The sequence below is a fragment of the Argiope bruennichi genome, chromosome 4 (assembly GCF_947563725.1).
Source record: "Argiope bruennichi chromosome 4, qqArgBrue1.1, whole genome shotgun sequence".
NCBI classification, from domain to species: Eukaryota; Metazoa; Arthropoda; class Arachnida; order Araneae; family Araneidae; genus Argiope; species Argiope bruennichi.
The window spans coordinates 137,785,793-137,799,331 of record NC_079154.1 but is presented as its reverse complement, the minus strand read 5'-3'; the positions used below and the strand labels follow the sequence as shown (position 1 = coordinate 137,799,331).

General features: G+C 33.4%; 1 protein-coding gene across 3 annotated transcripts in view; it reads left to right on the top strand.

Moving 5' to 3' along the window:
* LOC129966028 (uncharacterized) overlaps window positions 1–13,539 on the top strand; it is a 128,040-nt gene that overhangs the window by 104,673 nt on the left and 9,828 nt on the right. For all 3 annotated transcript variants that reach the window (XM_056080373.1, XM_056080374.1, XM_056080375.1), the window contains 4 exons: window positions 780–880; window positions 2,480–2,657; window positions 12,808–12,915; window positions 13,006–13,158. In XM_056080373.1, the coding sequence (XP_055936348.1) occupies window positions 780–880; window positions 2,480–2,657; window positions 12,808–12,915; window positions 13,006–13,158 (540 nt within the window). The remainder of the gene's footprint in view (window positions 1–779; window positions 881–2,479; window positions 2,658–12,807; window positions 12,916–13,005; window positions 13,159–13,539) is intronic.

The window sequence follows — 13,539 nt, the reverse complement described above, 5'->3', positions numbered from 1 at the left end:
ATTTTCTAATAAATATTTCTAATTCCTGTCTTATTATTTTAACTTTTTTTTTTGTCTTGATAGCTTTTATATTGAATATAGATGAGTAAATATACTTATTACAATCTGTAATGAAAGCCATGGCCTCTACACAGATAATATATTGATGAATCAGGAAAAAATGAACATCTAAAAAAGTGCCCCTCTTATTAAGCTATCAGTCATAAGAAACACCTGATATTCTCCTTTCCTACTATGTTACAAATACCCTCATTGTGGTGTGGTATAAAATTTTTGAGAGTGATTGTCAATTTAGATATTGATTTTTCTCATACAAGCATGGTTCAAATTTGGGAGGTTCATCCCTAAATGTTCATTTTATTATATCAAACACAATACAATAATTTAGCAAGATAAACAATAAAGATTGACTTGAGTCTTGACAGCAAATGTTTCTTATCTTTCTGTGAGGGAAAAAAGGTTTAATGTAATATTTTTTTAAAGGCATAATATTTTCTAAATGAGCTATCCATCTTCTATATATAAAAACATTTATAAGTACTATAAAAAATTTCTAAAATAATGTATAAATTCTGAATGAAGTACAATATTGTTGAACATTTTTCCTCACTACTTTTTACAAGCCCGAGTATATATACTTTGAAGGGGGAGAAAATGGTTTAAGATTTTTATAAAATTTGTTGTATTAAATATTAGATAACTATCATAATTAATATTATATTCTGCTGGTTTTGTTATTTTTGCCTGTATAATCAAAATGTTATTTCTGTATTTTGTAGAATCTTGAATTAGTTCAAAATGGATATTGCAATCTTGCTAAACACATCGAGATAGCAAGTACATTTGGTTTGCCAGTAATTGTGGCTCTTAATGCTTTCAGGTATGGATGAAATATATTCTTAATTTTTTTGGATATTATTCTATATATGATTAAGGTGAAAAATTAATTTTTAAAATGTAGTATATTTAGCATTATATTTTCTTTAAATCTTTTAACTAAGTTAAATATTATTTTTATAAAAATCTTTTTAAATACAACTATATTTTTATTGGATTATTTTTTTAGACTGTATAAACTTCATAACATGGCTGTATATTTCTATTAAAATAATTGCCATTCAAAAACATAATGAAACATTTATGGTGATATTACATAATATAGGAATTAAATAATAATTGAAATTGAGAGACTAAAATTTAATATAAGGTAAAATGTATTATCTTAGGAATGGGTATAATTTTTTTTACTGTATAAAAACATTATTTAGAAAATGTATGTAATTTGTAATTTATTTTTTATATATAAAGAATAAACTATGATCAGTCATGTTTCGTTTTAATTCATTATATCATCATCTTGCATTCTTTAATAACACCATAGTCATAATTATTAACTTCATGTTATTTTATTGAGCATGTATAAATGTGACTGAATTGGCAGTTGCTTAGAGCGTTGGATTACTGCAAGAAGCCAGCTTAGTAAAATATGAAAATAGTTTTACTAACAATGGACGATATATATTAAATGCATAAATATACACATATTTTTACAATGGTTTAAAACTGTTTATGTACTATTTGATAAATGCATAAATTTTAAAAGGGAATATTGGCTTGGCACTGCATTCGAGCTTGCTTTAAGATACCAGAGCTGTAATCATTAACCTACATAGTACAGGGGTTAACAACTGCAGCTCTCTGAATTTATAATTACAATTAATTCTAATAATATTTCGTGTTTTTTGCATGCTTTACTGTTTTTGTTTGAGTTTGAAATCCTCCGACTTGATAACAATAAATTGAGCCCTAAATTGTGAATTTAAAAAATCAGATTATGCTTCTGCAATAGAAGTCTTGAATATATATTCTTTACTTTTATGAAATATATAATTTAATTTTATTAAATTTACATACTATATAAAATATAAAGTATGTAACAAGTGAAATGCTGCCTAAAATATTTGAAACCCTTACACACTATATGACAAAAGAAAAGTGATAATTTATATTGAAGAATGCTTAAAATAATTTTTTATCTTAATAATCATACATTTTTATTATAATTATTCTGTATATTGTAACATTCCAAAACGATTACTAAATTGCAACGAATTTTATCACAGTATCTTTAAGAAAGGCTCAAATAGACTCCTTTTAACCCCCCCCCCCCCATTTTTTTCTTTAGTATCTGTCTTTAAAAATAGATATCTCATAATTCATTGTTCCCTTGCAGCTCTAGAAGTGTTTTGGAAAATATGATTCTAAGAATGGCTATTTATAATAATAATGCCAGTCATTGACTTAATGAAATGCTTTTGTAAAGATTTTTCCTGCTAGTAGCATTTCTGACATAAATGAGATTAAATTAAGCTTTTTTTGTGCTTTAAATAAGAAAAAAATATTAATAGCTTTAATTTTTTGTTTATTTAAAATAATTGAAAAATGTGTTTAGTTTTAAAATAGCTTTATGTATAATTAGTACAGATACTGAGGCAGAGTTAGCTCTCGTGAAAGAATTAGCAGAGAAAGATGGTGCTTTCAAGTGTGTCGTTTGTAGTCACTTTTCTGAAGGTAGTAAAGGAGCCAAAGATCTAGCTGAAGCAGTTGTGGCTGCCTGTGTACAAAGAAGCAAATTCAAATTCCTGTATAATCTTGAGGTATAATGCTTTTAATAATTGTAATGTTTAATCCTCTCAAACCATTTGCTTCAGAGAAAGAATAGTCCTACATTGCCTTTCTTTTAAACCTCTTCATGACCTCAATTTCTGTTCATCATCTTAAATCTTACAAAACTTGGGGGTGAAAAATAAGTGCCAAATAATTTTAACTTTTAAAAGCTATTCACTTTATTTTTTTATTTAATATTTCCTTACCTTTTATTTATTGCTTGTCTCTTTCGAACTATGACATCTTCCATTAGAATTTTAATTATGTTTTATATGTACCATTGATTTAGTTTTCTGAAACTTTTACTAATATCACTAGTTTTATATTTTAACATATGATTGGCACAGTTTAGCCTAGGTTGGCTCTTGCACCGAAAAAATACCAAATGACCAAAACAACCTATACTGAGCTGCTTTATGTATAGATCAAAATTTATTATGTTTATCAAAATCTAGCTAATTATATTAACACTAATATGTTATAATTATTACAGTAGATTTTTTAATGCTTTTTATGGGAACTTGGACACTATTCATACCTCAAAAATCGAAAGGGTAATGCTGTTAGCTATAATACTATTTATTATTACTTGAGAAATTGAAATGTCTCTAAATCTACCAGTATATAAAATAAATAAACAGCAAGGATATCTAAATGTGAAGTAAAAAGTGCATAAGTAAAGATTGACATTCATCAATACATAGAAATAGACACTACCACTGAATTGAATGATGAGGAAGAGGATTTATCCTAATCTTCAGAACTAATTTATTGTTTAGTTTCCTCTCATCAAAACTCTAAAGGATTTTTTGTTTAGCATTTTCCCCGATACTGTGACCCCAATCTTTTTTTAATATCTGATGGATTACTATTCATAATATCACTACTTCACTTACAGATACTCCATGTGCTAGTCTTTAGGGACGCTTTGATGATAAAGCATTAGAGCATTTGAACCTTTTTAAAAAAGAACTAAATAGGATGAAATAGCAAAAATATGTTTGCATTAAAATTTGCCAGGACACTGATAATGGTTTGTTTTAAAAAAACTCATGTTTTGACCCTGGTATCATTTATCTTTATTACACTACTGCTGCAAGAAGAATGGGTCATCCATATCTTTAAAGGAAAATATTTATTTTCACACACATACTAGTGGTTATCAAAACGATGGAAACACCTGTGAATAAAAGTAGCATTTAAGAACACATTTCGTAAATATTAAAATATAATCCCAGTTACTAGTTTTTTTTATTATATAGTAGTAGTAAATAGTTTCAGTTTAATTGTATACATCTTATAATTTTGTCAAAACCATAATATATCGGACCTCACTGACTTTCATAGATGCCAAATTACAGGAGCCTGACTAGCTGGAGCAACGAAGACTGAAACATCCCAGCTTTTAAGTTTTTGTAGAGGTACTGTGTCTAAAGTCATGACAGAGTACACAAGAAAAGCTCGGCAAACCAAAATAGTGGATAGAAGAAGCTGAATGAAAGAGACCGATGGATATTGAAGCGGATTGTAATGTCTAATAATAATTGTAATGCAGGAAAAATGATTACTATGTTCAATCAGTATCTGAATTCTCCAGTGTTAATGATTACAGTTAGGAGGCACTTTCATAAACAGAACATTTATAGGCAGAACTTCTATTCCCAAGCCACTTGTCACAGATGTTAATGCCAAATGTCGCCTGCAGTGACTCCATAACAAAAGATCTGGTTGATTGATAAGTGGAAGACAGTTATACGGTCAGATGAATAATCTTTCATACTTTTTCCCGTAACAGGAGAGTTAAAAGTTTTATCGTGATTGTTACCTTTCATTTGTCAAGTATGGATGTGGATCTGTCATGGCATGGATAGCCGTGTCATGGTTTTTTGCTGGCTCAATCATAAACCTTAAAGGAAAGATCGCTTGTAGGTTTAACGGTTTTTGAACCCCGGTTTTAAAAAAACCGGTTTTTCCTGAACACCTGAATATTTCTCTTCTTATATATATATATATATATATATTGAATTTTATTGGTTGGCACCGATTCGTCTAGCGGCTGAAGACTTAGGCGACGAGATATCAATTTATTAACAAGAAAAGGTATATATGAATTTCTGTTAAATGAACTGAAAAATTTAAACACTGAAATAAGTTTGAAATTATTATATGCTTTAGAAGAACGAATTGAAGAAAGAAGTCGAATTAGCAACTCTTTTGTTGTATTTGTACATTTCTAGTTCTCTGAAGAAATCTTGTGTACTTTCTTTTGCTTCAAAAACCGAAATGTTGAGTTATCTGGAAAGATACTGTCGAGAATATTTCCGAATTCTTATGTGGAAACCAATTCTGATGAAGAGCAAATCGAAGAAACTACTCATCAGAGTAATGCTTTTTTAAAAGAAGCCATGGAAAAATGAATTCAAAAGTTTCTTGAAGACCCTGAAGAAAAACTTAAAAATCCAAAGACATTGAAAACTGAATTTTCATTATTTGAGTCAACGAATAAAAGAATAAAAAACTTAGATTTATTATTTGATGCCATGAAAACCATAAAACCAAGCTCAGTAGCTAGTGAACGAGAATTTTCAATTTCAGGCAATATTGCTTCCAAAATAAGAACAAGACTTAGCCACCGTTCAGTGGACATTTTATGTTTTTTAAAATCCTATTTTCTTAGAAAAATCGAAATTAGTGAAAATAATGTAAATATTATTTGAAATTTTTGTTTCAGTTTTCATTATTTTGTGTAAGTAATATGTATATGCAATTCTTAATTTTTTTAATATTTTGACTTTGAGATTGATTTTGTTTTTTTGTTATTTTATATAAATTAAATAAAAGGTTTTTCAATATTCTATTTTTTTGACAAAAATTAGAAAACCGTTTTTTTAAAAAGTCGATTTTTGTATAAACCCTAATCGCTTGGGAGAAGCATTGAGAAGTTGCAGTTTGGCTAGATCCATCCTATGATACAATCTTTATTTCCTTACAGAGAAGGAATTTTCCAAGATGGTAATTTTCCTATCTATGCAACCAGATTTATTCAATCGTGGTTTGATGAACACGAGAGGATGAAGTGAAGCATCTCCTTTGGCCCACACAATCCCCTGACATCAATATAATCGAACTGTTATGGTGTATTTTCAAACATTCAATCTGGAATCGATATCTTTCAGTGGCATCTCTCCCGGAATTTAAACAATATATCCATGAAGAATGGTACAATATTCTTCTATGACCACCTGTATATATATATATATATATATATATATATATATATATATATATATATATATATATATATATATATATATATATATATATATTAAATTCTTAATTTCAATTTAATTAATTTCCAATATTTTATCTTAATTTAGCCCATAGTAACTTCATTCTAAAATATTCTCTTATTTCGTGATCCAATTCCACTTTCTCTACTTAATTAATTCAAGATAAGCTTTATAAAATTGCTGAATCGACTAAACGCCGATACTTTCACACGCTCGGCGTGAAGGAGTAAAAAATGTTCAGTAAGCTCATTCTTTCTTAAAAGATCCCTGTGTTTCCCTTACAGGTGATTGACATGCGTCAGAAATCCCTATCAAAATCTAAGGTTATATAAGGCGAGGGATAATTTATTTCGGCCCTTTCTTCCCCACTTCGGCTTTTGTACTGCGCTGTGGCGGACGTCTTGTCCGCGTCTCTGCTTGTAAATAATTATGCTTTCCCGATGGATTAAAAAGAATTTAAAAAGAAAAAAGTTTCTTCACTGTCTTCAAAACTGCATCATGCTTCACAACAAATAATGTATATATATATATATATATATATATATATATATATATATATATATATATATATATATATATATATATAATTTATAATAATTTATAATAAGACAGGTATGTCACATTTCTGCAGATTTCAGTGTTTTCCGAATCCTTTTTGAAATCGGTTAGTTTTTCTTTTATGTAATGACTGTACAATATATTTAATATTTCGACAACGTTTTGTATCATTTTATTGTTCAATTGATCATACTTATTTTACTTCTGGGTGCTTATCCCCTCAGGGGCTCACCTTCTTCAGGTGAGTACGGGTGTCCCAATCCCGAGGTACCCAGGGATCTTTACTCTCTTTTTGTTTACTCTCCACTGCGCCTTCTGCTGTCTCCTTTTTTCTTCTTTCCCTCCAGAGTAGGCGAGGGAGCTTTCCATGAGAAGCTGTCGCCACTCTGTTTGCTTCTTGATTCTCATGGACAGCAAATACCCCCACGTGTTTGCAGTGCGTGGCGAGTCATTAGACGGGTGGTGCACTGTGGTCCCCGGTGCATCAATTCGGTGGTAACCTAACAATTTGGTTAGTTTGCTAGGGATCAAGTGAAAGGGTCATTCTCTGGGACTTGACGTTAAGGGTAGTCAACGTTCCTGAAGGTGGCCCTGAGCGTATAGATTCTGGCCAGCACTAGGGTAAGTGCTAAGGCTAGTATTTACCAGAGCCAGTTAATGCCTTCCCTTGTTGATTTCGGTGCCGCCGGGATCCGAAGCTTTTTTCTTCCTTGCATGGGTCATTCCAAAAAGGGTCCCTTAAGTGGGAAACAAATGAAACCAAAAAAATTTACTGATAACCATTTTGACACTTTTTTTATTATACATCGTACTTCTGATTTGAAAGAAACTTTCCACACTGTTTCACCATTTCTTGTCGAAAAGACTATTACCGGGTCTCTCGGAGAGGTTCAGTCGATCCGTAAACTACCCTCATTTGACCTTCTTGTAGGTGTAGGTGACCTTCTTATTCATTCTTCCATGAGTAACTGCAAAGGAGTCATAACTTGTGGAGAACTTTTTAATGAAACCGTTGAAAAAATCACTGCAGAGTTAGCTTTTAAGTGAGTAACACACGTACGACGTATTTTTGTTCGTCGAGACGGAAAACTCTTTCCTACGAAGCATCTAATTCTCACATTCCACAGGCCTAAATTACCCGAGTATATCAAAGCTGGTTACATGAGATTACCGGTGAGACCATACATCTCAAATCCGCTACGATGCTTCCAATGTCAGAGGTTTGGTCACGCTAAAATTGCCTGCCGCGGGACACTCACATGCGCCCGCTGTGCTGAGAAAGAGCATGAAAGTCAGCAGTGTGGCGCACAAGAGAAGTGTGTTAACTGTTTTGGCAATCATACTTCTTATTCCCGCTCCTGTCCTCGTTGGCAAATTGTAGCTGTGAAGTTTAAAGAAAATATGTCATATCCTGAGGCCAGACGCAGAGTCACAGCACAGAACCGGTACCTGGTATAAGTTATGCCTCTGCGACACAAGGAAAAATTGATAAAAATATTAGCAAAAATCAATCACCTGAAAACTCCTCCAACTCTGATTCGAAACAATCTGAAAATACTGTTCCAGAAACACCTAAATTTCAAAAAACTACTTTGAAATTTAAATCTCAAAAATCTCTCGCTCTGAAACTCTCAAAGCGCGGTCTTTCACCAAAAGCGCTACCCTCCAAATTAAAAAAAAAAAAAAAAAAATCTCTTATTCATAATTCTGTTGCTTTGGGTTTGGCGTCACAAGGCGTAGCCCATAAAGACTTAACGTCTATTTTCGGGGGGGGGGGGCTCCAAAGGCCCTGATCTCATTTCTCTGCATCCATCTGAAGAACAGGATGAAGATCTGAGAATAAGTTGTGATATTTCGCCAACTCAATCTAATGCTCCAACTAGTTCTGATGCAACAAAAATCACTTAATGGGTACTTTCATTTCCCGGAACTGTCGCGGCATCTGCTCCAAATTGCAAGACATAAAGAACATTTCTAACACTTTTCATCCAGTCTGCATTGGAATTCAAGAGACTTTGCTGAAGTCCAATACCCCATTTAAACTTCGTGGCTACAACTGTGTTCGGAAAGATACAGAGAGTGGAATGAATAATTCAAGCGATGCCTGTATCTTAACATCAAACCTTTATCCGAGCACCCCTTTTACTTTACATACTTCCCCACAGGCTGTGGCTGTACAGATTCATACTCGATCTTTGGTCACAGTCTGCTGTATCTATTTGCCACCTCATGATGTTATTAATCTGCTGCAACCTGGTGAGCCAGCTACCAGCGCCTTCACTGATAATGGGTGACTTCAACGCACACAGTACCTTGTGGGTTTTGGGGAGTACGAATACTCGTGGGAGACAGATTGAGCAATTTGTTTCCGATAATTGCCTCTGTCTTCTCAATGACGAGGAGAAAACATATTTCCATGGGCCCACACGCACATTTCACTGTATTGATCTGGCCATTTGTTCCCCAGGACTTTTGCCACTATTAAATTTTACAGTCGATGAGGATCTTTATAACAGTGATCATTTCCCATTAATAATCTCACATGCTTATAGAGGTCGTGACATTCAGTTTCCACAGCGTTTCCTATTTGAACGGGCAAATTGGACTGCTTTCACACAAATGGCAGAAATCACTGAAAATATGGTTAATACTACAGACATATCTGAAATTTCGAAGGCCGTGGTGGAATGTTGCCTGCCGTGACAGCAACAACAGCACAAACAACAGCAAAAAAATTATGGAACAAATTTAGAAGGTACCCTACTACAGAAAATCTTGTAGCATTCAAAAAAGCCAAAGCCTTTGCTCGTTGCATTCGTCGACGTAGTGAAAGGGAATCATGGGTCAAAGACATTTCATCGATTACATCTCATATCACAAGTAAACAGCTTTGGAAGAAAATATAGGCTGCCAATGGAATTTATCAGGAGTTTTCTTTATCAATTCTAAAATCTGGAAGCATAACATATTCTTCTCCATTAGACATTGCCAATATTTTAGGACAGACATTTTCCCAAGTTTCTTCCGATACTTCTTATAATTCCAAATTTATGACGACCAAGACTCGCTCAGAACGACGGATATTGAACTTTCAAATCCGCAATACTCTTCCATATAATTGCGAGTTCAAGATATTTGAACTGAAAAAAGCTATATCCCTAGCACATGATACTAGTCTTGGTCCAGATGGAGTCACAAATAGTATGCTGCGCCATTTATATGAGGTATATCTCTTTAATCTCCTGCATCTGTTCAACAGAATATGGAATGAGCAAACTTTCCTATATCAATGGCAAGAAGCGCTCGTGATTCCCATTTTGAAACCAGGAAAAGACCCTGCAAACACTATGCACTACAGACCTATCGCCTTAACAAGTGTTCTTTGCAAAATACTAGCGTATGGTCAATGCCCGTCTTATCTTTGAATTGGAGAAACGAGCATGCATTACACAAATGCAAAGTGGCTTCCGAAGGGGTCGCTCAATTGTTGACAGTATCGTCCATCTAGATACCCGAATTCGCAATGCTTTTGTGCGAAGAAACCATCTCGGGGAGCATCTCGTCTCCATTTTCATCGACATAGAGACGGCATACAACCGTGCATAGAGTTATGGAATCCTTCAGTGACTTTTTGATTCGGATTTTAGGGGCAATCTCCCTGTTTTTATTCGAAATTTTTTAACCTCGAATCTTTCGAGTACGTATGGGCAATTTACTTTCAGATTTTTTTACACAAGCTGATGGCTTACCGCAAGGGAGCGTTCTCAGTGTTACACTTTTTATCATTCATTTCAGTGACATTCTTAACCACTTACCACTATCCGTGCAAGGAAATTTATATGTTGATGATTTGCAGATCTCGTGTCAGGGTTCTAATATGCATTTAATTGAGAGGCAACTTCAAACCGCTATTACAAAATTAGTTGCTTTGTGTGATTACAATGGACATACTCTTTCAGCTGAAAAGAGTAGATGCGTTCATTTCTGTAAAAAGCGAAGCATTCACCCTGAACCGTCAATCTCTATACAGAACAATCCAGTACCTGTCGTTAATGGGATACGTTTCTTAGGAGTGCTTTTTGATCGCAAACTCACTTTCCTACCACATATACCAGATCTTCGGAAGAGATCGAAAGATCTCTTTTAATATCCTCAAAGTACTCTCCCGCATGTATTGGGGAGCCGATCGTTCATCGCTACTCCGTATATATCAAGCCGTTGTCTTGTCACGGATTGACTATGGATGTTTGGTATATGGCTCTGCCAATGTTACTACTTTACGACGATTGGATATTGTGCATCATTCTGCTCTGCGGATATGCTCAGGGGCCTTCCATACATCGCCTGTAGAAAGCCTTTATGTCATATGCCAACAATTACCTCTGAACCTGCGACGCGGAAAACTTTCTATGCAATACTATTTCCGAGCGCAATCTCACTCCCAACATCCCATTGCTCACATGACTATTCCGGAAACGCTCCAAAGGATTTACAATGCTCGGCCCTCTCACACCCTTCCCTTCTGTGAGAGAATTAAAAAAATAACCGAAATTTCGGAACTTAATTTGCCTGCCATTGAACCTGCTGATTTTCTTATCTTCCCACCATGGGATATTCCCAAGTTTTCCTTTTTGAATCCTTTCTCTGGGTTTGTGAAAGATAAAACTACTCCAGTCATTTTCCAGCAACTTTTTTGTTCTCATCGATATCAATATTCCTCGTACACGCCCATTTTTACTGATGGTTCAGAAACAGATGGACATGTTGGATGTGGTATTGTATCTGGTCCGACATAAACAGTGTCCGTCTGCATGAATCCTTTTCAGTTTTGACAGCCGAGTTGGTGGCAATTGCACAGGCCCTTCATAATATTTCAGTTTCAACTCAGAAACTGTTCTGCATATATACTGTATGAGTTCACTGGAAACTCTTTTCCATTTCACTTATGATATGCATCCAGTTGCTGTTGAAATCTTAGAACTTTTGCAAACTCTTCAATGTAGGGGCTACCACATTTTATTTTGCTGGCGCCCCGGTCATATAGGAATTCTTGGCAACGAGCAGGCAGACCAAGCTGCAAAAACTGTCACTTGTTTCTCGAATCGCAGAATACCATATTGTGATGCAAAGAAATCCGTTGCGTGTCGAGCATTTTCTCTATGGCAAGAAACATGGGATTTACGCAGGAACAATAAATTGCATTCAGTTAAACCTTTTATAAGCTTGTAGCCAGTCTTACCTGTGCGTAGGAATGATGTTATATTAACACGCCTTTGTATAGGGCATACTCGGTTCACCCACAAGCACCTACTATTCGGTGACAGAGCACCTATGTGCTCCACATGTCGCACAGATTTTACAGTTCATCACATTTTAATCGAATGCCCTACTTTTAATATTCATCGTAACCAATTTTTTCACTCATCATCGTTAACTCTCACTGATTTATTGGGAGAGAACCACCATCCAAACATTTTTAAATTTTTATACGCTATTAAATTTTTACCATGCATTTAAATTTTTCAAGTGTTTAAACCTTTTAATTTTTTTTCATTTTAAATACATATCCATTTGCTACTGTTTCCAGTATATTTTAACTAATTTATTGTTTTCGTATAACCATTCATAAATTTAAATTTTAAAGAAAATTTAACCTCTTCTTTACCTCATGAATGGCGCAGTTTAGCCAAAGATGGCTCTTGTACCAGAAAAATACAAACAAACCAAACCAAATATGGGTGCTTATATTTGACACATTTCATTATTTTATTAAATTCGACTTTTTTTTTTTTTTGTTTTTTTTTTTTTTTTGTTTCCAGTCTGTCTGATGAAGTGACAAGCATGTCCACTGCGCAATGATGATTTGCTTAGTGATAAGATCATTTAATCATTATGTCCAAATGATTTTTTACCCAAAATTGTATCTCAAAAAAAAAAAAAAACTCTTCTAAAATGAAGTTTGTGGAGAAGTTAATTCGAAAATATTTTTTAACAAATTAAAGGAACCTTAAACTATTTTCATCCAACGATTCAGTCCATTGACAGATTACTTGATATTTTCTTACAAGAATACTTCCAACAGCAACTAAAATAATAAATATTTCTGAATGCTAGATATCTTTTTGGTTCATTTATAAGAGAATTGATGAGTGAAACTTAATGTTATGACTTCTATGTATCGCTATTATGATAAAGCAAACTAATTTTTTAAAATCACGTAATTGTTTATCTTTAATATCTTCTGATGAATTATTTTAAATGCACTGATTTTTTCTTCTTCTTTTTTTGGAAGTCTTCTCTAGAACAGAAAATTGAAATAATTGCTAAACAAATCTATGGGGCTGATGGTATTGAATTTAAAGGTAATTCTAAAGAGAAGTTGGAACTATTAGAAAAACAGGTAAACGTTTCAAAATCTTCAATGTGTGTTGTTTTATTTTTAAAAATTTTTTTGTAAATAAATATATATTTATATAATAATGTCTCCTAGGGATTTGGTAATTTGCCAATATGCATGGCCAAAACACCATTATCGCTTTCTGATAATCCAGCCAAAAAAGGTGTGCCAAAGAATTTTACCATTCCAATTCAAGATGTGAAACTTAGTGCTGGTGCTGGATTTGTGTATCCATTATTGGGAGCTGTGAGTATATGCGTAATATTTAAAGAGAACCTTTCATCTAAATTCAATGAAGCAAAAATGTTGTTGTCTAATTATAAACATGAATGTGCATGCGTGTGTATCTGTACGCGTTGGGGCTCTACAATCAGATGATTTGACTTACAATTACCAAACCTGACCTGCCCTTCGAATATAATTTAACACTATAACTACGAAATGAAAAGAGCTAGATGGATAAAATTTGGTGCGCAGATTTAGCATCTATATTGTAGATACCGAACAAAATTTGAGCTAAATTCAATAAGATTTTCATGTACTTTCAAAAACATGTAAATGGAATAACTCAAAAACAAAAAGAAAAGACAAAATATATCAATTTTGGCATGTGATTTTCTGGCTACC